This window comes from Chrysoperla carnea, chromosome X (assembly GCF_905475395.1).
Source record: "Chrysoperla carnea chromosome X, inChrCarn1.1, whole genome shotgun sequence".
Lineage (NCBI taxonomy): Eukaryota > Metazoa > Arthropoda > Insecta > Neuroptera > Chrysopidae > Chrysoperla > Chrysoperla carnea.
Genome location: NC_058342.1, coordinates 20,734,865 through 20,757,868, shown reverse-complemented (window position 1 = coordinate 20,757,868; position 23,004 = coordinate 20,734,865). Strand labels below are relative to the sequence as shown.

General features: G+C 30.0%; 1 protein-coding gene across 1 annotated transcript in view; it reads right to left on the bottom strand.

Annotated features, from left to right (window-relative positions):
- Window positions 1-11,545: 11,545 nt before the first annotated feature.
- Window positions 11,546-23,004, bottom strand: part of LOC123302208 (xaa-Pro dipeptidase) — an 85,392-nt gene continuing 73,933 nt past the window's right edge. The window contains exons 7-10 of the mRNA XM_044885049.1: window positions 16,767-17,036; window positions 15,372-15,621; window positions 14,027-14,376; window positions 11,546-11,699 (exon numbers count right to left, since the gene is read on the bottom strand). Of these exons, the coding sequence (XP_044740984.1) occupies window positions 11,651-11,699; window positions 14,027-14,376; window positions 15,372-15,621; window positions 16,767-17,036 (919 nt within the window). The 3' untranslated portion in view covers window positions 11,546-11,650. The remainder of the gene's footprint in view (window positions 11,700-14,026; window positions 14,377-15,371; window positions 15,622-16,766; window positions 17,037-23,004) is intronic.

Here is a 23,004-nt window from a genome sequence, read left to right as displayed (position 1 = left end):
ATAAATATAATTAACTCTAGTTTTAAAATACTGTTCATTTTTATATATATATATATATACAAGTTAATTTTTATATACAGAATGTTCGATTTACATTTAGGTTTATAAATATCACGAGTATGTCACAATACATGCGTTAAGCAATGTATCTAAGTGAAAGGTATTATATACATATGTTGAAGCTTCAGTATGCGTTGAGATAGTTGTAAGACGCTTGGAGAGTGGGAGTTTCTTAGTTGAATAGATGACCTATCACATATAAGCCACGATACAAGTAACTTTCACAATGTCATATAATAAACACCTATAATACCTCTTACTTAGATGCATTGCTTAACGCATGATACTCTGTCATACTCGTGATATTTATATGCTATATTATTAAGTTCAAAGTATTACATTATATTTTTTTTTACATACACCTATTAAAGGTTGTTGTCACAGAATGTTCCTATTATCTCAGAATTCTATAAAATAAAATTATGATTAAAATATAAATAAATATAATTAACTCTAGTTTTAAAATACTGTTAATTTTTATATGTATGTAATTAAGAAGAACGAAGATGATTATAATAAAAAAATTATTAATTGAATTTATATTAAGTTTTTGGTAGTACATACTATTTTATAATAAATAATTAAAATGATTAAAAATAATTTTATTATTAGTGTATGACTACAAGTTTTTTTTTTTTTTAACGCAAGTTTGAAAAATTTTTCAGATCAAATAAAAAAACTTGTAGTCATACACTAATAATAAAATTATTTTTTATAATTTTAATTATTTGTTTTAACAAAAATTATTTAAAAAATCAAAAAACCCGGCTGAGTTAAATATAAACTGAAAAGCTCATAGCATAAATTTGAGTAAGTGTTTTAGGCAAGTTAAAATAACAAAAAATAAAATTTTATTAATTGGTGAATCCAGAATTCTAAGTCGGGCAGGGGGTTTGCAGTTATTTCGCTATACTGCACAGCCTATGACATTTGCGACAAAACAATCCAAAAATAATATGTTTTAGGTAACTTGAAATTTGTTTAATATACGTAGTTTTAGCATCTATTTAAGCCAGAAATAATAATGACAGAATAGGTACAGGTTATTTGTTTCTATACGACTAGTCCTGGTTCCAAACTTTGGAAATTATTTTTTCTGCATCATAGTTACATAGTTCAAATTTTGGGAAATGGTAGTTTAAGCCATTCTGAATAAAAGTTCACATAGTCACAAGTCATGAAAATGACAGGATTTCAAGTTATCGCTAAATTAGAGTTGGAAAATGTACTCATTTGTATAAAAAAATTACTGTAATTGAATTGTCAAAAATCATGTACGTGTACATATGTAGATGAAAATATTGATCTTAACACTTCATATTATTGATCCACTGAACATTTAACACTGCTTCTTCTTTTAATTTCTAAACATATTCTTCAAAAAAACAAGAATTAAAAAACAACACCTTACATTAAAAAACATACGTATGCATGTAATTATACATATCTGTATATGTATTTGCCTATACACACATAGTCATATGTTATACAAACGAGTGCATTTTCCAACTTGAATTTATCTATAACATGAAATACAGCCATTTTCATGACTTGTTCATGCAAACTGTTCTTTAGAATGGCTTAAACTATCATTTGCCAAAATTTGAAAAAGTTTCACCGAAATGCACATTACATCTAATTTGTGCGAGGTTTTTTATGAGAGTCCACAAGGTCTCTTATGACCACCCTTATGCATTCGTTTAGAATACCCTCCAGCTCGTTTTCATTGTAAACTAAAAACAAGTGAAAACAAACAATTGAATGAGTTAATTGTTGTAATACCATGCATAAATAGTGTTGATTTACTCTATCACATTGCACATACATATACAATTTATATAATTCATACAATACAATTTACGCCTAATTTGCGCCCTCGTGGGTAAACAGTGATGTTTACGAAAAAATGTTTCAAACAAAAGTTGTTTATTTTTATATAACAGACATTTTTTACATTTAAACTTTTGTTCTATCTCTAACGGTTTACAAGATGGGTCCAACTGACCCATAGGTCAGGACCCAATTGACCTATGTTGCTCATTTACGAACTCGACCTCACTTTTTGCGGCCTGAGTACGCTGTAAAAATTTCAGCTTGATATCTTTTTTCGTTTTTGAGTTATCGTGCCCATAGACGGACGGACGGACAACCGGAAATGGACTAACTAGGTGATTTTATGAACACCTATACCAAAATTTTGTTGGTAGCATCAATATTTTTAAGCGTTACAAACTTGGGACTAAACTTAGTATACCTTGCATATTACATATATGCATGGTATAAAATATATTTGAAGAGTTAGAGGCTTTTGCGGATGTATTTGGCTTTTTTACAAATAGATTATTTAGTTATTCTAATGATGAATTAACGAAGCATTGTAAAGATTTGACAAAGAAGCTTCAAGATAGTTCGAGTAGTGAAATTATATTTTGCAGAAAATCAGTTGGACATCATGATTTAACTTTAACATTTCCAAACACCATTGTTAGAATAAGAATATTACTAACATTGCGGATTTCAGATGGAAAGATTTAGTAACTTAGCTCTAGTTTCAATTGAACATAAAATATTAGATCGTTTGGATACTCGAAATTGTCGTTGGTCCAAAAGTGAATCGAACCGTGCTTTTGGCTGCCGCTTTTATGGCTTCCTCCACTTTTACAAAGTTAGTAAGTCCCATGTGGACTACTATTGGTGTCGGTTTTTTGTGTGGAGTTGCTGACGCAGCAGCACTGTCTTTAATATATCGTCCAGGTCCGTATTTGTTGTGGACCCCAGTAGTCGATCTCTTAGCGGAGGAACTCTCCTTCCATAAGGTTGATGTTGTAGGTGTTGTGTTGACCGGTCCTTATATAGAATACTAAATTATCAGCAAATATCATGGGCTACATTTTATTTATTTATCTTTTAATAAGGGTTTCAGAAGATGCTAAATTTATAAAGCATACAGCTGTATTTACGTCTATTTTTAATGTCTAAATTAAATGGATTACAGAATGCGGCCCAAATATCAAAACGCTGTAAATAAAAAAATTTATTAACAAATGCATATTAAAATTTCTTAACTTAACATTCGCTTTACACATGTTAGTAAAAAAATGTGTAAATGTTTAAAAATGTAGTAAAAGTTTTAAGCATGGAGGTTATAAAGAAGGAGAACGATCGCAATAGAAAATATTGTCCCCAAAATATGGACAAAATAAGTGAGGCGCTGGGATCGCTAAGTTGTCTCATTAAATGCGAGCTGTTGTGCGCTAATATACTACTTACCGACGACAGCGCGGCTGGTGGCTGAAAAATGAACTATAAATTATACAAATTTTTAGGGACAGGTGCGCTAATGCTTTAGTACATAGCGATCGTTCTCGTTCTTTATAACCTCCATGATTTTAAGATAGATTTTTGGTGCAATTCATAGTATTTCATTACTTAACCTAAAACCTAAAAATTTAACAGTTATTTAGTATTCAACCCCAATACATATAAATTTTCGTATTAAAGACTAATTATTGATATATATTATTAAAAAATTAATACAATCAATCGATTTTAGAAATTGTATACATTTAAATTTTTATTTGATTGTCACGTTTAGGGAATCCCCTAAATTAATTGTCATATTTTCAAGTTACTTTAACATATAAAATAAACTACTTTTGAAAATATGAAATAAAATGTGTTTTGAAACAAATTTCTCTAAAGAATAATTAATAATAATGACAAGTAGTGATAATTATGAAAACCAAAGAGCATAGGATAGAGGAGAAGCAGCCCATATGAGCTAATGTAAAATCGTAGTATACGAGTTTCAGCGCCTCTACCGAGTCAGGCTTTCAAACTTAATAGTTAATAGTCACCCCCGCAAAGTAGTTAAACTTAATAGCCATACCCGCAAAGGCCTACAAACTTAATAGTTGATCGCCTCAGACTCCAGATGTCACTTATAATTATACTTCTGCTTCTTGTCTATCCTATAGTCTTTGATGAAAACATAATTTTATCAAAAAAGCTACTTAATTACTTGATCACCAGTCAGTGTTCCCAACTCTCAAAAATTTTTCTCCTTAAAGCTTCAACCAAAAACCCCTAAAATCCCTACAATTACTGCGAGATTCCCCTAAAAAAAAACATTATTATAAAAAAATATTATTAATAAAATAAACAAATATTATTACATTAATTACATAATCATTTATAAATAATTAATCAATAATCAAATACCAAATTGAATTATTTAAAATATATAATTATTCGTTTGATTTTTTAATAAAAAAAAAGTGAATATTCGAAGTTGAAAAAAAAAATTCCTAAAAATATAACACTCCTAAAAAAATCCCATTAGACTTTTTTAATCCCTAAATTTGGGGGGAAAAACCTTAAGTTGGTAACCCTGTCACCAGTAAACACGTGTAACATTCCGTTTTTTGATTTAAAATTCGGCATTGAACATTTAACTGTCATAATTACAACTCAACCAAAACCTACAAATAAAAAAATACACACTACAAAAAATAATTTTTGTGATTTTACTGCTTTGAGATATTTAAATGAATTGGCCAAGTTTTAAGCTGTAATTCAATATAAAATACAATGGATGGTAATAATTTTTTTAATTATGATTATTTATATAATATTTATTTTAATGATAATAAAAAAATTATAATAAATGAAAATTTTGTTTAGAATTGAGAGTCAAAGAAGAAGTTATTGAGAATGACGAAAATGAACGAATTAAAATCCAACAAGCATTGCACACAGAATTAATAATCAAGGAAGAAAATGATGATGATAGCCAACAAGAAAATGATTTTTGTAATGAGGAAACATTATTTGAAATGAATTCAAAAAATGATGGATTTTGTGACAACGTTATTGAAAATGAACGGATTAAAATCGAACAAGCGTTGCACACAGAATTAATAATCAAGGAAGAAAATGATGGTGATAGCCAACAAGAAAATGATTCTTGTAATGAGGAAACATTATTTGAAATGAATTCAAAAAATGATGGATTTTGTGACAACGTTATTGAAAATGAACGAATTAAAATCGAACAAGAATTTTCTGACAAAATTAATGAAAATGAAGGAGTTGAACAGGAGCTACACTCAGAACTAATCGTAAACTATGAAAATTATGATGAAATGTTTAATGGAACTGAAACCGCTTCAAATAATCAACAAGTGTTCAACGAAAATTATTTTTGTGAAATTTGTGATAAAACATTTGAAACTAAAATTAAATTGTGTAAACATAAACAAATACATAATGTGTGTGATCGTTGTAATAAACAATTTAACAAAAAAGTAAATTTAATTCGACATAAACGCATTCATACAAGGCAAAAAACACTACTATGCGATGTTCGTAAAAAAACATTTAGCTATCGAAGCAGTTTAGTTGAAAATAAACGATTACGTACTGGAAAAAGATCTGTTTCATGTGATGTTTCTAATAAAAAGTTAACCCGGAAATCTAAGTTAGTTGAACATAAACGAATACATTCTGGAGAAAAGGATTTTTCATGTGATAATTGTGACAAAAAGTTTACCCGGAAATCTCATTTAGTTGAACATAAACGAATACATAATAGAGAAAAGGCTTTTTCATGTGATAATTGTGATAAAAAGTTTACCAGGAAATCTCATTTAGTTGAACATAAACGAATGCATAATGGAGAAAAGGCTTTTTCATGTGATGATTGTAATAAAAAGTTTACCTGGAAATCTAATTTATTTCAACATAAACGAATACATAATAGAGAAAAGGCTTTTTCATGTGATAATTGTAACAAAAAGTTTACCTGGAAATCTAATTTATTTCAACATAAACGAATACATACTGGAGAAAAGGCTTTTTCATGTGATAATTGTGATAAAAAGTTTACCCAGAAATCTAATTTAGTTCAACATAAACGAATGCATAATGGAGAAAAGGCTTTTTCATGTGATAATTGTGATAAAAAGTTTACCCAGAAATCTAATTTAGTTCAACATAAACGAATGCATAATGGAGAAAAGGCTTTTTCATGTGATAATTGTAATAAAAAGTTTACCTGGAAATCTAATTTATTTCAACATAAACGAATACATAATGGAGAAAAGGCTTTTTCATGTGATAATTGTGATAAAAAGTTTACCAGCAAATCTAATTTAATTAGACATAAACGAATACATAATGGAGAAAAGGCTTTTTCATGTGATAATTGTAATAAAAAGTTTACCTGGAAATCTAATTTAGTTAGACATAAACGAATACATACTGGAGAAAAGGCCTTTTCATGCGATAATTGTGATAAAAAGTTTACCAGGAAATCTAACTTAGTTCAACATAAACGAATACATTCTGGAGAAAAGGATTTTTCATGTGATGCATGTAATAAAAAGTTTGCCTGGAAATTTAATTTAGTTAGACATGAACGAGTACATATTGGAGAAAAGGTCTTTTCATGCGATAATTGTAATAAGAAGTTTATCCGAAAATCTAACTTAGTTAAGCATGTTTGTAATAAAGCATACAAACTTAAAAAGAGTTTAATAAAGCATAGACTTGTAAACTTAGGTCCACCGTACGCATGTGAAGACTGTGACAGAGTTCTTCCCAATAAACAAAAATTAAATAATCATAAACATAAAAATATTATTATTTTAATAAACAAATAAATAATTATTAAAAATTAAGAAACACTGTGACAGAGTTCTTCCCAATGAACAAAAATTAAATAATCATAAACATAAAAATATTATTATTTTAATAAACAAATAAATAATTATTAAAAATTCAGAAACAAGTCTTTTATTTACAGAGTTGCTACTTCTCCGACGATTCCCGATATCATAAAGCATAAAGCCTACAAAGTCAAATTTGGTTGGGTTCTGAAGTTTTTAGCTCTTCCGTTAAGAAATTCTATTACAGAAAACGGAAATATTATTGAAATAATATTTCCTTTTTATAATAATAAAAAATTGAAAAATTTTACTTTCATTTAGTTAACTTGAATTTTTATATGTTATTACTGTAACATCTCCGTTTCCTGTAATAGTGTCCCATTTTTTAACGCAAGGACTAAAAACTTCAGATCCCAACCAACTCTTCTATAGGCAACAAATTATTAACTAAAACAATACAGAGTTATCGAGAAATAAAATAAGAAACGACCAAAAAAATCCAATGGTGTCACATATGATAACAAATTTAAAAAAATTATGTTACTTAAAATTATTTTTAATTCTATATTAAACTAGGCCAGACCTTAGTTACAAATAAATTTTTTATAAAAAATATTGATCGGATACCGACTTACATTTTTATATGATATGTAAGTTATAATTTGAGTCAATTTTTACTCAAATTGGGTCAGACTTGTAATTTTCATTTGATCATATACAATTTCATACGTGAAAACAGTAACCTGATTCATTTTCCCTAATGTAGGTAGCTTTATATTAAAAACTTGGTTTTTATGGGATTAGTTTTTTATAAAATAGAATTCTATTTTAAAATTTATGTTGAAATTTATTATTTATTTATTTAAAAATTTATTATAAGAGTAGATTATTCGATCGGATGTCGACTTACATTTTAATGTAAGTTATGATTTTAAATCAGACCAGATACAAATTTTGCATTTTGCACAAAATACTTTCAAAAAGGTTCGTTTCTATAATGTCAAAATGTAGGTAGCTTTAAATACATGTTTTCTTCTCGACGCTAGATGTCAGCAATAGAAAAAAAACATGGCCGCGCCCATATGAACAAGAAATTCGTTACCCCTTAATAACAAAAATAACAAGACACATGACTGAAGCTATAAACGATTCATATGAAAAAAATTCACTAATGAATATGTGCAGGAAGTGTTTCAATGGTTAGTTGATTACCTTTTAGTAGAGTCCAAAGAATTTTTTCATACAGCGAATAACCCTGGAAATAAACAAACTGATAAATCTAGAATACAAAATCTAGAAAAAAATTCAAAGATAGACAAGTGAAAACAAACAATTGACTGAGTTAATTGTTGAAATACCATGCATAGTCAGTGTTGATTTCTTTATCACATTACACATACAAACATGTGACACATACATAACTGATAATCAAGTATAGTACATATTATAAAATTTCCGCATAATTGGCGCCCTCACGGGTAAACAGTGATGTTTACGAAAAAATGTTTCAAACAAAAGTTGTTTAATTTTTGATAAGGAACATTTTTTACATTTAAACTTTTGTTCTATCTCTAACGGTTTACAAGATGGGCCGTACGGACCCAAGATCCAATTGACCTATGATGCTCATTTACGAACTTGACCTCACTTTTTACGTCCTAAGTACGGTGTAAGATATCTTTTTTCGTTTTTGAGTTATCGTGTCCACAGATGGACGGACGGACAACCGTAAATGGGATAATTAGGTGATCTTATTATGAACCACCTATGACAAAATTTTTTTCCTAGCATCATTATTTTTAAGCGTTACAAACTTGGGACTAAACTTAATATACTATGTATATTTCAATTATACATGGTATAATAATAAATAACTAATAAGGAAAAGGTTTAAATGTATAATTACTAACTGTATTATTGTATAATCTTACATGGTATAAAAAATATTTAAATAATTAAAGCTCTATGTTCCAAGGTAAAGTCGACTGTTACTGACCTTTTCACTAAAAGTTTATTTAATTCGAAAAGTGTTGAAATTTTATCAACTTTTACTAGTTAGAGTTAACTGTAGCTAGGTAAAGTATACTCTTCCTGTCTTGAGATAGGAAAAGTTGTCTTTTTTCAAGGAAACGGTCTACTAGGTAATAAAAACAAATAAGAATAAGGCAAAACAAAGCCTTTATCAATAAATGTTCATGGAAAACTTTTAAAAAAACTAATAAAAATTATTATATAATAAAAAAAAGGGTGACGTTATACGGATATTATCGTTTGGTTAGCCTGAGTCTCACGTTAACATACTTTCGAATAGATGGCTAGCGTGAACAGATTATTGCCTAAGTTTTTTGAGCTTTTCGCAGATTTTCTGAGAATCAGTGAATGAACGTAATCGCAGGGTTAACCATAAAATCAAAAAAACCGCAAACCCTTATTAGTCGACCCCATTATGTAGTTTGGTCAACCCGTAGGGAAAAACCATTACTTTTCTTCAAACACTTAGATAATATTCTGTTACCAGTAATTATCTACTACAAATTATCCTAACGTGAGACAAACGCTAAACATATGGTACTGTCCGTATATCCTTACCGCAATAAAAATTAAAAAACTAATAGAAATGTAGTCTTTTGTTTTTTATAACAAAGAATCTGACATAATTATTACACTTAAACTAAATTAATTTACGAGTAAAAGACGGGGTATCGATAAGACTTCATTTCTGCCCCAGAATAACGAAGAAAACAAAGTAATAAGATTTGATGTTTTCTTTATATATCCTGAAAGACGACTGTGTTCCCTAATGAAATATTTTTAGGAAAAAAAACACCAACTAATATTACTTGTAGGACGCCAAACTTTAGCTAAACTGTAATTTTTGCTCAAAATGTTTCATTTTCCGTAACATTTCAACTTTCAACAAATAAAATATCAATCAAAACAAACGCAGAATAACAAAACAAAAGTCTCTACCGAACTTCCCAGTGAATCAACTTTTGTTAATCCATTGCCAACTCTTCCTAGTATAAAGTGTGTTTACTTATTTTGAATCAACTGTTACTGATGTTTTTGTAAGAGTTTACTCTGTCTAGAAAGAGTCAACTCTTACTAACAATTGCAATTTTACTGTAACATGTATACTTAAAAAGATCACGTTAAAAGAGTTAAAAAAATTATAATACTTTGTTTATAATAATTTTTTAAACTCTTTTGACTTGTGATCTTGTTAAGTATATATATTAGAATGGCCACGTAGCTCCAAAATTTTACGCCAATTATTTAAACATTTTTTTAGTTTACAATGAAAACGAAAATTCCACACAATTTTCTGAATAAACAATTATCCAACTTGTTGAAAAATTAACTTTAAGATAAATTTCCAACTATAATAAATTCTTTAGAGTGTTCAGAATACACCATAATTTTTTCAAAATTTTTAAATTAATATTTAATTTATTTAGTGTGGGATACTTTAGTTTTTGACGATATAACAACAATATAAAAATGACACAAAAAGATCTATTTTCAGCGTTAAATTAAAATTATAAATAATATAGACAGACTTTCGGGAAAATTTTTTGGCTTCGTGAACCCCTATCGGGAGTGGGAATTTTTATTGTAAATTTCCTCTTCTCATTGTTATAACACTTCTCTTGTGTTCAACGATTCTATTCAAAATTCTTTCTACCTACTACGGTTCTACTGTTAGAATGATTTACTTAAAACCAAACTTACAATACCTTTTTTGCGTTTCCAATACATTCCAAAATCTCAAAGAAAACACCAGTCTACGAGCATTACCTGCATTGGAACTCCATAAAAGAACATATTTTCCATCAAGCTTTGACTTTAGCTGAAAACATATATTTTGATAGTCCATCTAAAAGTCAATTGCATTACAATTTAGTTTCGACAATTGAACATGCAGCACGTAAGGCAGAATTCGTTGTAAATAGGCCAACACTTGATACAAAGTACAGAAAAAATTTATGGTTTACGAGAGAATGATTGGAACTAAAACAAACTACCAGAAAAATATACAATGAATTTAAAAGAAAATGTTCCAGAAGAGCAGCTACTTGAAAAATATATTCAAAGTAAAACTCAATATATAGAACTTATTCAAAAAACTAAAGTAGAATTTAATTTACAGTTATTAAACCAATTGAGCAATGTGCGTAACTCAAAAGACTTTTGGATCGCGGCTAATAAATTCAATCCAGTCAACAAAAAAGCAATATTACTTTGATGTATTCCAAGTGGAACAATATTTTATGCATATTTATAAACCTAATCCGTACACCTATATCCATTTTATTAAAGCAACCCATCCTTTCCTGGACAACCCAATAACTTTGGAAGAACTTCAGATTAGCCTGCGATTGTGCTAAAATAATAAATCTGTTGTTAGTGATAAAATTCCGCATGAATGTTTAAAGCGCCTTACTCCGGAATGGGAACACTATCTCTTAAATTTATATAATGTTGTTTTTACTTCTGAGTGTGTTCCTGTTGCATGATTCGAAATTATTACAACCCTCCTTTATAAAAAAAGAAACAAACATGATGTTGCATTCTACAGGCACATATCGCTACTAAATACAATAGGTAAAGTGTTTTTTCAAATCTTGATTAAAATTATTTCTATATTTCACCAATTTTAACTTTTTAACTAGACTATTAGAAATATATAATTTTATGAGAAATAATAAACTTATTTTTATTATAGAAAATATACAATTATTTAATTTGTTGAATTTATTAATATAACTGTAACTGAAATATTTATTAGAAATATTTTGAATTATATAAATGAAAGCATATTTGTTTATATATTTATTTTATATAACTGGAATATTTAGTTGGCTAGTCGTTTTCAATACCACCCTTCGAACATATATGGAATATTGAAAGCGTATGTAGATTTAATTGCTTGCCAGCTTTGATTTCATGAAAGCTTCAATTTCTGCAACACTAAAAAAAAAAGTTTAAATAATTTATTGAACTTTATTTATTAAGAATCGATTTTCATTTAAGCCTGATCTCGTTATGTTTTTGATGCGCAACCTATCGGGCGCATCTTTCGCTTTTTAGTAATGCGTATGTATTACATCCATTGCTTGAAACTGACAATAACCTGACGGACACAGAACGAAATGTAGTTGTTATCCACCGGTACAAAATAATTACATAGCTGCTCAGCCAACGAATATCGTACGGCTTAAGGTTTTTTCGGGTTAACATATATAAATTATACAACATACTACGTATGACAGACAAAGCATCTATTGTTTGAAAATGAGAATAACATGAAGGACACAGCACACTATGCAACACTCAAGAAGTAACCTTCAGTCGTGGATCAGAGCAGAAACACACAACTTTTTTAAAAAATTTATGCTATGATCTCATTTAAATAGTTCGGATAAAAATTGGGTAGGCGGTAGTTATGAGCAAGCTGTACGGCTCTATTTATTTTTAGTCATAAAATATTCATCACCACAGAATTTCGTCACAATAAAATAATCAAAATAGTATGAAATGTTAGTTAGTTTTTTTGTTTTTGAAAATTGATGGACCGTCGCTGACAATTGAGGAGGTAAGCGATCAAAATGAACCCCCACAGGTCGAAGTATGGCTAAATCTACAAAATATAAAAAAAATTTTGTATTAACTTATCTGGCAGTAATTGCAGAATTAATATTTGGGGCATTTTTCAAAAATTAACTAAAATTACATTTTTAGATAATAATTAATTAAAAAAAAAAACGCCCAAAATGTTTTTTTAAAATTACACAAATGTTAATTTTGCATTTAGTGCCAGGCAAGTTAATAAAAATTTGATTTTTTCATATTTTGTAGATATTTAGTCATACTTCGATTTGAGGGGTTCATTTTGGTGGCTAAACCCCTCAACTGTCAGCGGCGGTCCATCAATTTTCAAAAACAAACAGGTATAGACCCGTTTCTATTATTAATACATGCATAGAAAAAAACATAAATAGTACATAAAAAGTATTATCTTTTCATACTATTATTATCCCACCACCCACGTCGTTTCCGAGAAAAAAATTTGTCTATTACAAAACTTCCATTTTTTGTAACTAGGGAACGGATAAAAATACAGGATGGAGTCTTGGCATACGGCGAGGTCGAAAAAAATACCTGATTTGACACATCGTTCATGTCCTTTACATGTTTAATTTATTTGAATTATTTGTGCAAAAGTACGATCTCATTTCAAAATAAACTCACTGGTCAACACAAATTTTCTCACAGAAGCATAGAGTTTACTTTTGGGCGTGCTGAAGGAATTGGAAAGGTTTTGGACGTGCTGAATCCGAATCTAAGCCCAAAATTGCTTTAGCAAGTCACATTTTCCAGAAATTTTCCAATTAATATGGAAAGACTTGTTTTTCTCCTAAATTCGAAGTATCTAATATTTTCTAAATACCATTCATTTATTTCCCTTCAAAATATATTTTGTTTTTTTCGAAATCAGTTTCCAGGAAATAGAATAAAAAGGTCATATATAAGTAGAATTAATTAATTATAGTTAATAGTATTCAGTGCCGGATTTAAGAGCTGGCAAAGGATCAGTTTTTCATTGGACCCTTGAAGTAGGGCATCACAAGGGAACCCGAAATGCATTTACGAACACTAAAAGAAAAGGGGGGGGGGGAGGTAAAATTTGTATAAGAAGGCACGAAGTTCATTAGGGAAGACTAAAAAAGGGGAAAAGGACAAAGGAACCCCCAAGATTAGATAGGAAAATGGGTTTCTGTAAAATTTTTTCAAACCTACCCTAAAATTTTCTTGGTTCATTCTGATCAAAAACTCTCAAGGCCACAAAATTTTTAACGAGTAGTTTTCGAGCTTTGCTATGTAATCTTGCGGTGTCCTTTGTAGGAAAGGACACAAGGGGGCACCAAGGTGATTAACGAAAAACGGCATTATTTATAGATTTTGCCCGCGGGGCCAAATCCGTCACTGGTAGTAATACAATGTGTATTTTAACAATAATAAATATCATATGATTTCTCGAAGAGCAAAAAGGATATCAGAAGGATTAAAAAAGCATTTTAATGAGAAAAACATTGCATAGTGGTATTACAGAATTTCGAATATAACCGAAAAACTGATTTTTCTCCGTTTTAGATAAAAATATTTCAAAAACTTTATGTGTTAGTGAAATTCTGAAGCCGAATTCGAATTCAGCATCCAAAAAACTATAAGAATTGTTCTGTGACAATGACCAAAAAAAATGAAATTTTATTGACCAGTGATTTAAAAAAACTTACGTTCTTGGCAGATTACAAGAAAATATTTCACATCCTTCTTCAGTTATCAAAATATCATCTTCAATACGAACTCCACCGAATCCACGGAAACGTTGTAATACTTCTTTATTAAAGAAAACTGAAAGTTTTTCGTTACTCAAAGCCTCATCGAGTAATGTATCTATGAAATAACAGCCTGGTTCGACAGTAACGTACATGCCTTTTTCTATAGTACGTGCTGTACGTAAACTTTTAAGACTGCGTTCAGTCGGACGTGGTGGATGTCCTGTTAAATAACCACCTACATCGTGTACATCAAGTCCAATAAAATGACCAAGACCATGTGGTTGGAAGAATGCTGCCAGTTCAGCCTGAAATAACATTTAACAAAGTTAGACCTTCCTTTTGTACATCGTAGCTCAAAAATCTCAAGATTCCTTAACATGATTAAGAGGTCGCCAGTCGAAGGCAAATAGGGGGGGGGCAATATTACAGGTTGTATAGAAGCTAGTAACTCTTGTATATAATGCACTAAATTACAGGAGTTATTTTATTACTTAAATAGGTTCAGTATCATATACTGAAAGTAAGTGTCCTTAAAAAAACCGTTTTAGGCTATATCTCCATAACCGTGCACTTAAGACCAAACATGATAATAACCTTTATTGTAGATAATTAAATTACCTATCTTTTTTGTAACAAAATTTTTTTTGTATCACTAACCGTTTATGACTTAAACTCATTTATGATAACAAATAAGAACTCTAGGATATTTCGAAATAAATTTCGATTTTTGCCCCAATTTCCTAGATCGGTTTTTGTATTTTATATAAACGTTTTTCGTATTTGCAAGTCCACCACCAAATTAGCAACGAGTAACATAAGACTAATTACGATTAGTTAATTCATACTGATGATGACATACAAAAATTTATAAAATTTTATTAATTTTATTTATAAAATACAAAAACTGATCTAGGAAATTGGGGCAAAAATCGAAATTTATATGGATAATAAGCTAAAATTTTTTGACTGGACTGTGGGACTAAACTCCTGATTATTATATAGGGTTCCGCACTCTTTTTTAGGGTTCCGCACTCGAACGGTAGCTAACGGGAACCCTCATAAGTCTCCGCTCTCCGTTCGACTGTCTGTTTTGCCTGTCAGCGAGCTGTACCTCAAAAACCGTAGTTACACAGCTGAAATTTTGACAGAGCGTATATTTCCCCAAAGGGTTTCATAATTTTTTTTTCTTTTACAAAAGTATTTAAAATACATAGTGTTATATTTTGTACGATAGCACGGAACCCTTCGCGTGTGAGTCTGATTCGCTATTGGCCGGCTTTTTTCTAATTATATTACTTACCTGTAACATATGTTCAACTTCACCAACTAAAATTCCAATTTCTTTCAATTTTGTGAGCATAACACGATTCGCTAATTTGTGCATGGCAACCCAACTTTGACCAGGTTTAAGTGCATTTATGACAGCCCTGGATGCATCAAGAACAGCATTGTAAATAGCTTTTTGATCTTCAGTAAATTTTCCATTAGCTGGATAAGAACAAGTTATATCCGCAGCATAGCCACAATAGTTGGCACCCATGTCAAATAAACTGAAAAATATTAGAAGTATGCGATTTTAATGCTAAGAAAGATTCTATATAGCGATACAAAAAGAACCAAAAAAAGTTGGGTCTATAGGCGAACATCTGACGCAGACTTTAACCTTGGCCCAGATTTTCAGGCTCAATGAAAAGCTCGCTCTATTCCATACCTCAATAGATGAACACTTTAAATTAGAAAGTTGTAATTGATTAAAAAGGTAACAAAAAAATTGCTCTCTCCGTATGTCTTCTGCGAAATGTAGGCATTCTTCGTAAAAAATTTCCCAATAAAAGTGGTTTGCTTTTCTTTAAAGACCATTTTTATCCAAATTGAATGAAGAAGCGCACCAAAAGCTATTATATGTAGTTTCTTATAAGGTCTTATTCGCCATGGGAACCGATTCTAGCGCTGTCTAGTGGTAGAAAATAGAAGCTGTCTATGACAAGTCAAATTTCAACAGAAATAAGAAATAAATCACAACACATATGGTGCGTTTGGCAGAAAAAAGCGCTTGAGAGCGCTTACTAGCGCTGAAAAATAAACTGTACAGTTTTCGGCCAGGACATGTTTGCTAACTAAAATATCTTCCATCTCTTCTTCATCATTCACAACATTATTTAATATATTATTCATTATTGGTAATTTTTTAATATGAATAATTTACAAACATATATTTAAATTAGGTTAGGTTTCCCGGTTAAAGCTAACTTAGCGTCCTAGAGGAATATAGCTATTTACTATTTGACAGCGCTTACCGCTTAACAATCGCCATTTTGCTTACAAGCGCTTCCTAGCGCTTTTTTCTGCTAAACGCACCCATAGTTTAAATAATTTTTTTTTTTTTTAATTTCACTCATTATCAAAATATAAATAAACAATTCAATCATAGCCATGGATAAATTTGACTTGTCATCGACAGCTTCTATTTTCTACCAATAGACAGCGCTAGAATCAGTTCCCATGGCGAATTTTTCAGGTTCAATTTAAACTCAACTCTGGTTCTTAACTGACAAACGTTAGATGAACGCTTTAAATTAGAAACGTTGTTCTTTATAATTAGGCAAACATTTTTTGTTTTAAACATTTTTTTGTTTCTCTGTAGTATGAAGTATTAATAAAAAAATTCTCTGTAGTCTGAAGTATTAATACATACCACATTTCACCATTTTCAATGGCTTTATTATTGGGGGCTCCTTCATGCCCATAATGTAAAATACTAGAATTGTGACCACTACCACAAATGCAAGTGTACGAAACATGACGACATCCTCCATTTTGATAACAGTAGTTTAAGAACTCGGATTCACATTGATATTCATATACGCCCGGCTTAACATAATGCATGACACGTTTATGGGCCTCGACTGATACTGCTGCTACGTAACGTAATACTTCAATTTCATATTTGTTCTTAATAACTCGACTGGAATCAAATAAATAAATTATATAAGTGTTCAACAAATTCATTTATTTTCAATAAATAATTAGGTTAGGTTAATGGAGCCCATTGTGATACCATATATGTGTTTTAACACCTTTCCGCTGATAATTCCATTTATCAGCTCCAATTTCAAAGGCTGAGTGCACCTCCTTCATGCATATGCCATGCATTAAACCAGCATATCACAACTATTAATTAAATTAATTTTTTTTACGACGGCGGGAATCGAACCCGCTACCCTAAGCATCCCGCGGACGGAATAGGTTACGCCTTAACCAATTGAGCTAATAGGGCGTCAATAAATAAGCTTCCCTTTCTTACATGTGTGTAAAATTTTGAATTTATCATCAAATTTATGAACATTTAGAATGCAATGACCTGAAAAAGCTCTTGCGCGTATGTTTTTTGTCGAATATGAATATGCACTATGTTCCTCTATTCTTTCTTATTCTACTAAAAAACATTGGCGCAACAATACCACAAGTCACAAGTGCACTTGTTGAAAGTGAACTAGTGACTTTTTAAAAGTTGGTTTTATACTTGTGGATAGTACACATTTAAAAAATAAGCTAGCGGAGCGCCACTTTCTCATAAATTGATTGTGAGCCATTCAGGCTTCCGTCCACACTATATAAAGATTACTTACAATTCTTTGAAAAACATAAGTATGCAAAAATTTTAATTTGTAAAATAATACAAAAGAAAAAACAAAATAAAAATATAAATACAAAAAACAAAAAACAAATTATGATCAAAAAGTTTTTGTAAACGGTAAATATTGATGATTGAAAATTTGGTCTTCAAAATACTGTAACATCTTTTCATGCGGATACTTCAAATCCATACAACGTGCATAATTAATAGTCGCTACACGAATACCCAAATGTCGTAAATGACGAATTCGCATCTGTTGTGGTCCAATCAAAACATTATCGTGGGTCAAATGCGTTGGTTTTTCAATTAACACTGCCAAAAATTGTTCTGGATTCGTTTTAATCGCTGCAGGAATTGATCTTTTTTTTATAATCAGATCTTTTGGATGTGCGATTATATCTAAAATATATATTGCACTATTTGGCAGCCATTTTAAACGAACTAATCGGCTGTAATCCATGTTTCGTTTATCGAAAACTAAATTAAAATATCGTTCCATTTGCAGAATAAAATGAATCACTCCAGTATCGTATAAAATGTTAGTTTTTCGTCCACTTTTCGATAATAACGGACCATTGTAATTTTTAGTCTCAAACGTTAATGCCATATCATAAACATACAAAGTATTTTTAGCTTTTTTAATTCCTTCGACGGATGTTTGCAAGAAATGCTCTAAATAATCGGGATTAAAAATTTTGGGTTTAAATTTCAGCGTATAATTTTCGAGGTAAATAAAATTCATTAAAATTTCCATTAAATCATCAGGACGTATTCGACTGAAATGTTTAACAACATATTCTTCGATAGTTTCCCAAAATATGGTTTCCGTATTTGGGTGGTAAGCTAAATATCCAAAAGGAGCAACAATATCTTTAACTACATACGGAGCAAAATAATTAATCCGTTTAATTATTACCTCAGATAATTGATCCAGAATAATCGGGTTACGTAATCGGAATAACATAAGATATTGAGAGACTCGCATAAAAAGTGACGCATCGTCGATATTTTGACTTCGTGCCTTTAAATATCGCTCAATTGATTTAACAATATTTTCATCATACCACTTAAAATCGATGAAACATTTCAGGATATCCTGAAAGGAATCCGAGCTGAGTGTGTAGACATTTCGATTACACCATTCTCCAGCGATTGCGCGTAACTTCATGGAATGTACACGATAATTGCGCATCACATACAACATTTGGATAATATGTCGAGCATGAAATGTCTTCCAATGATCTCGAATATGTTTATTCACCAAAGCGATTACGTACGGACGTGAATGTGGTAAATATTCGACACATTCGAATAAAAATAGAATGTTCGAACGATCAATAAATTGTTCATTCAATTCTAAGCCCACCCATAAAAGAGGTAATTTTTCTCGAAATGTTTGAATTGAATTGAATTTCGATAACAGTGCCATCGTTTCAAATATTAAACGTAACTTGAATATTCCTTCGAATATATCGACAATGATAGAATTTAACATCTTATCACGAAATATGTAACTTTGAGCATTTCGAAAATCCATCGTAAGTAATTGTAACGCTTCTAATTTTGCATGGGGTTCGCCAATTTCAATTAAACGATCGATTAATAAGTTAAATCCAACTAAGTGAGTTGTATCGACAAAATTTTTTCGTACAGCTGTGTCATGTATCATTTGATCCCGTTCTAATCGAATTATTGTTCGTAGAGCGTAAATTGCATCTTCGGATTTGATTAAATGTTTTGGGGTACCAGCAATTAGAAGTAATAATCCATGATAAGTCATATTTTTACGTATAATCGATTGCAAAAGTTCCAAAAATATTTGTTCGCCATTTCTTTTAATCGTTGATTGTTTTTCATCGAATTTCGGTGGTAATAACTGTTGATACTTCTTTAAACCACGATCCAATTTTTGTATCTCGATAATTCGAGTTAACATGTATGGTAATTGTATAATTAAATTTTCTTCTTCCACAAGCACATCAACTGTCACATATTTTGGTAATTTTGAGTAATAAAATTGATATTTTTTCTTTAAGGATTCATTTGATTTTACTGTACTTTGTAAATATTTTTGTGTCCGCATTACAGAAAACTTTAAAAGTGTATTAAAATTGTAAACGAATTTCGATATTCGATACATTATTACATTATATTTTTGTGTAAAGAAGAACGAAATATTCTATCAAAAATATTTATCAAAAAATATAAAAACAAATGTGAACGATTTTGTAAATATAACAATTAAAAATTTTTTCAAAAATGCCAACTTAGATTTTAAAAGTCTGTACACGTTTATAAAACGATCTTTAATAATTCATATGACGAAACCTGTTGAAATTTCAACTGTACAGTCTTGGTAGGATATGTGTATGTTCTTGAGTCAGTGGACTAAAAGTATGATTCCTATCCTGCGGCTGACGCAAGTATCTGATGCAGTATACTGTTATTGTGAAATCTAATGCAAGCGTTCTATACTACTCTTAGAGCAGTACTGACGCAGACGCAACAACACATATGTACAACACTTTGTATATATGTGTTACATCGCACAAAAATGACACTTCAGAAGAACAGTCAAGTATACGTCACCAGAGCGCGTCAGACACTTGCGTCGGCCGCAGCATAGGAAGCAGTCAAGGGATCATACCTTAAGTACGAATGATAGGTTTGTGTTTTTTTCAAAATTTAATATAATTTCACACGCTTGATGGAATCAAGATCTACTTCACAAAATTTTAGCATCCTTCAGAACATTTTCAGACAATCTTGATTTAAGAATATTCAAAAATATTCTGAAATATTTTACCAATTTCAAGGTCTGGAAAACTATCATACATGACGGTTACTCTCTGACACACTAAACGTTGCTCTTGAAAAAAGTGAGGGTACACAGAAAACAGTTTTGGGAACAACTGTGAATTAAAAAATATCGCAGACAAAATGTTACCAAAAACCTCTTTTACATTATGAAAAATAAAATTTTGGGGTTTTTTTGACAAGTTCACTCCGGAATAACCGCCTAATTTCTTCAATTTTGTTAGCGCGTCTCACGGCAGGAAGATATAGGTTTTAAACTGCAGACTTAGCCGTTAAGTTTGTTCATTCTGAAGTTTAAAGACCCTTGCGTTCAAAAATGAGACATTATTACAGAAAACAGAGATATTATCGTAAACAATATTCACCCAATATTTTCTTTGTGTAAAGATATTAAATAAATAGAGCCTTAGATATTATATAAATATTGAGTAATGTAAGATTAAATAATATTAAATTTAAATCTAGTAATATTTGATTATATCCTAGTTGATATCGGCAGCCTAATTCTTCCTGTCGCGAGACTGACGTAAATAGCTATCAAATGAAAATTTCAAAGAACCCGTAGATTATTACAATAAATTCGGAGATTATCCGTTTCATAAGTACATTTACATTTAAATAATAAATTAAATAAATATTTCCTTAAAATTAAACATAATAATTTTAGTTATGTAGAATAAATATGATTTATTCCACCAATATTAATGACATATCAGAAGCTGTAACGCATTAAGCAAGTGTCGTTCAAGAATAATTTGGTTTCTTCTGTATCCAGATATAAAAGATATAAAACCGTCCTTTATATTTCTATGATCCAGCTCGTACTCTAGATTAATTTGATACAAAATTTTAAATGTCAAGTCATCTTTGTATTAAAAAAATTTACCGCCAAAGGAATACAATTTTTATTTGAGGCTAGATTGGTAGTTTATAATTTTTGACTATCATGAAAAACGAATTATTTATTTATTTTCATATTCTACGCAATTTAAAGTGATTAAAATTTGATTCGGAAGAATTTCGGTGACCCAACTTAATAAAAAAGATTGACTCTACTGACAGCCCTGTTATATTTGCCTTCCTACCTGGTACAATTGGTACATTCGGTACATCCTAATCAAGTCGGTACATTTTTGGATACCGACTAGAATAATTTGTAAACAAAAAAATGTAACCAGATCTTAGATGCCTGGATTTAATAAACATTTAGTAAAAATATAATATTTATTTTATTTCTTTCTTATACCATTTTCTACTGGAAAAATGTTGTCAAGAATTACAAGACATGTAAAACATTCATTTTACACTTTAAAATTTGTATCCAATTTTACAAATGTACATCTCAACAAACCACCGAAAAATGTTCAAGAAAAAATACCGAAATTTGTATTATCCGAAGTATTTGTGGAAGAGGGTAAATCCATTTTAAATATGACAGTACGATTCTTACCAATATATAATTACGAACCGAATTTACATCTAAATTTTGGTGAAAATATTCAAATTTTACCCGAAACTCAATTACCAAAAACAAGTTCCGATGATAATTCAATTGTATCTAGAAATGAAAATTTTTTCTACGATATGTTAAACGAAGCTAGTCAACAATTTACAAATCGTGGAATAATCACGCTAATCGAAGCAAGTCCACGTGAAATGATGACATCGAAATTTTGTACCACAGCTTTAACAAATATTCTACGAATCCATGCGAATCGTATACAACGTGATCCATTTACAATATTCGATGTCGCAGATCAAAACCTCAGTCGAAATATTCACGTCAATCAACTAATCGATCGTCTTATCGAAATTGGTAAACCTGAAGACCTACTCACAACGATTAAAATGCTGGTAAAGAATCGAAAATTCTTAAAAGGAACATTTTTATGCGAAAAATTAATTGATCAAGTAATTACACAAATAATAAGTGGGAAATATTCGTTAAATCAGGTAATTGATGCAATTGTATTATTTACAAACTACATCGAAGAACCAGAATTTAAAAACAACGATATTCGATCTTTATGGATTGGAATTCGTTTCAGTACCTATCAAATTTCAGATAGCGCAACGATTCTAACACTATTTCAAAATGTCGATTCAATACCGGATGTTAGTGATTATATAATTGCGTTAATTGATCGAAGTATTTTAGATGTACCGATAAAATACACCTACACTGATATTCGAAAAATTATTGTTGCAATGAATAACATTCGATTATATTCGAGTAATATTAATCATGTGATTAGTAAATGGTTTTTATCGAATATATCGATCTTAAAAGAGAATCAATATCATGAATTTTTACGAGATTATTCGAGAAATCGACTACAGGAACACAATGAATATATCGAAAATGGTTTGGAAATTTTTATGGAAAAATACAATACAATAAATTCTCCCGTGATTTTTGTCCGAACTTCAAATTACATGAAACAACATCGCGTTGTAAACTCAAAAATTTTGAACATTT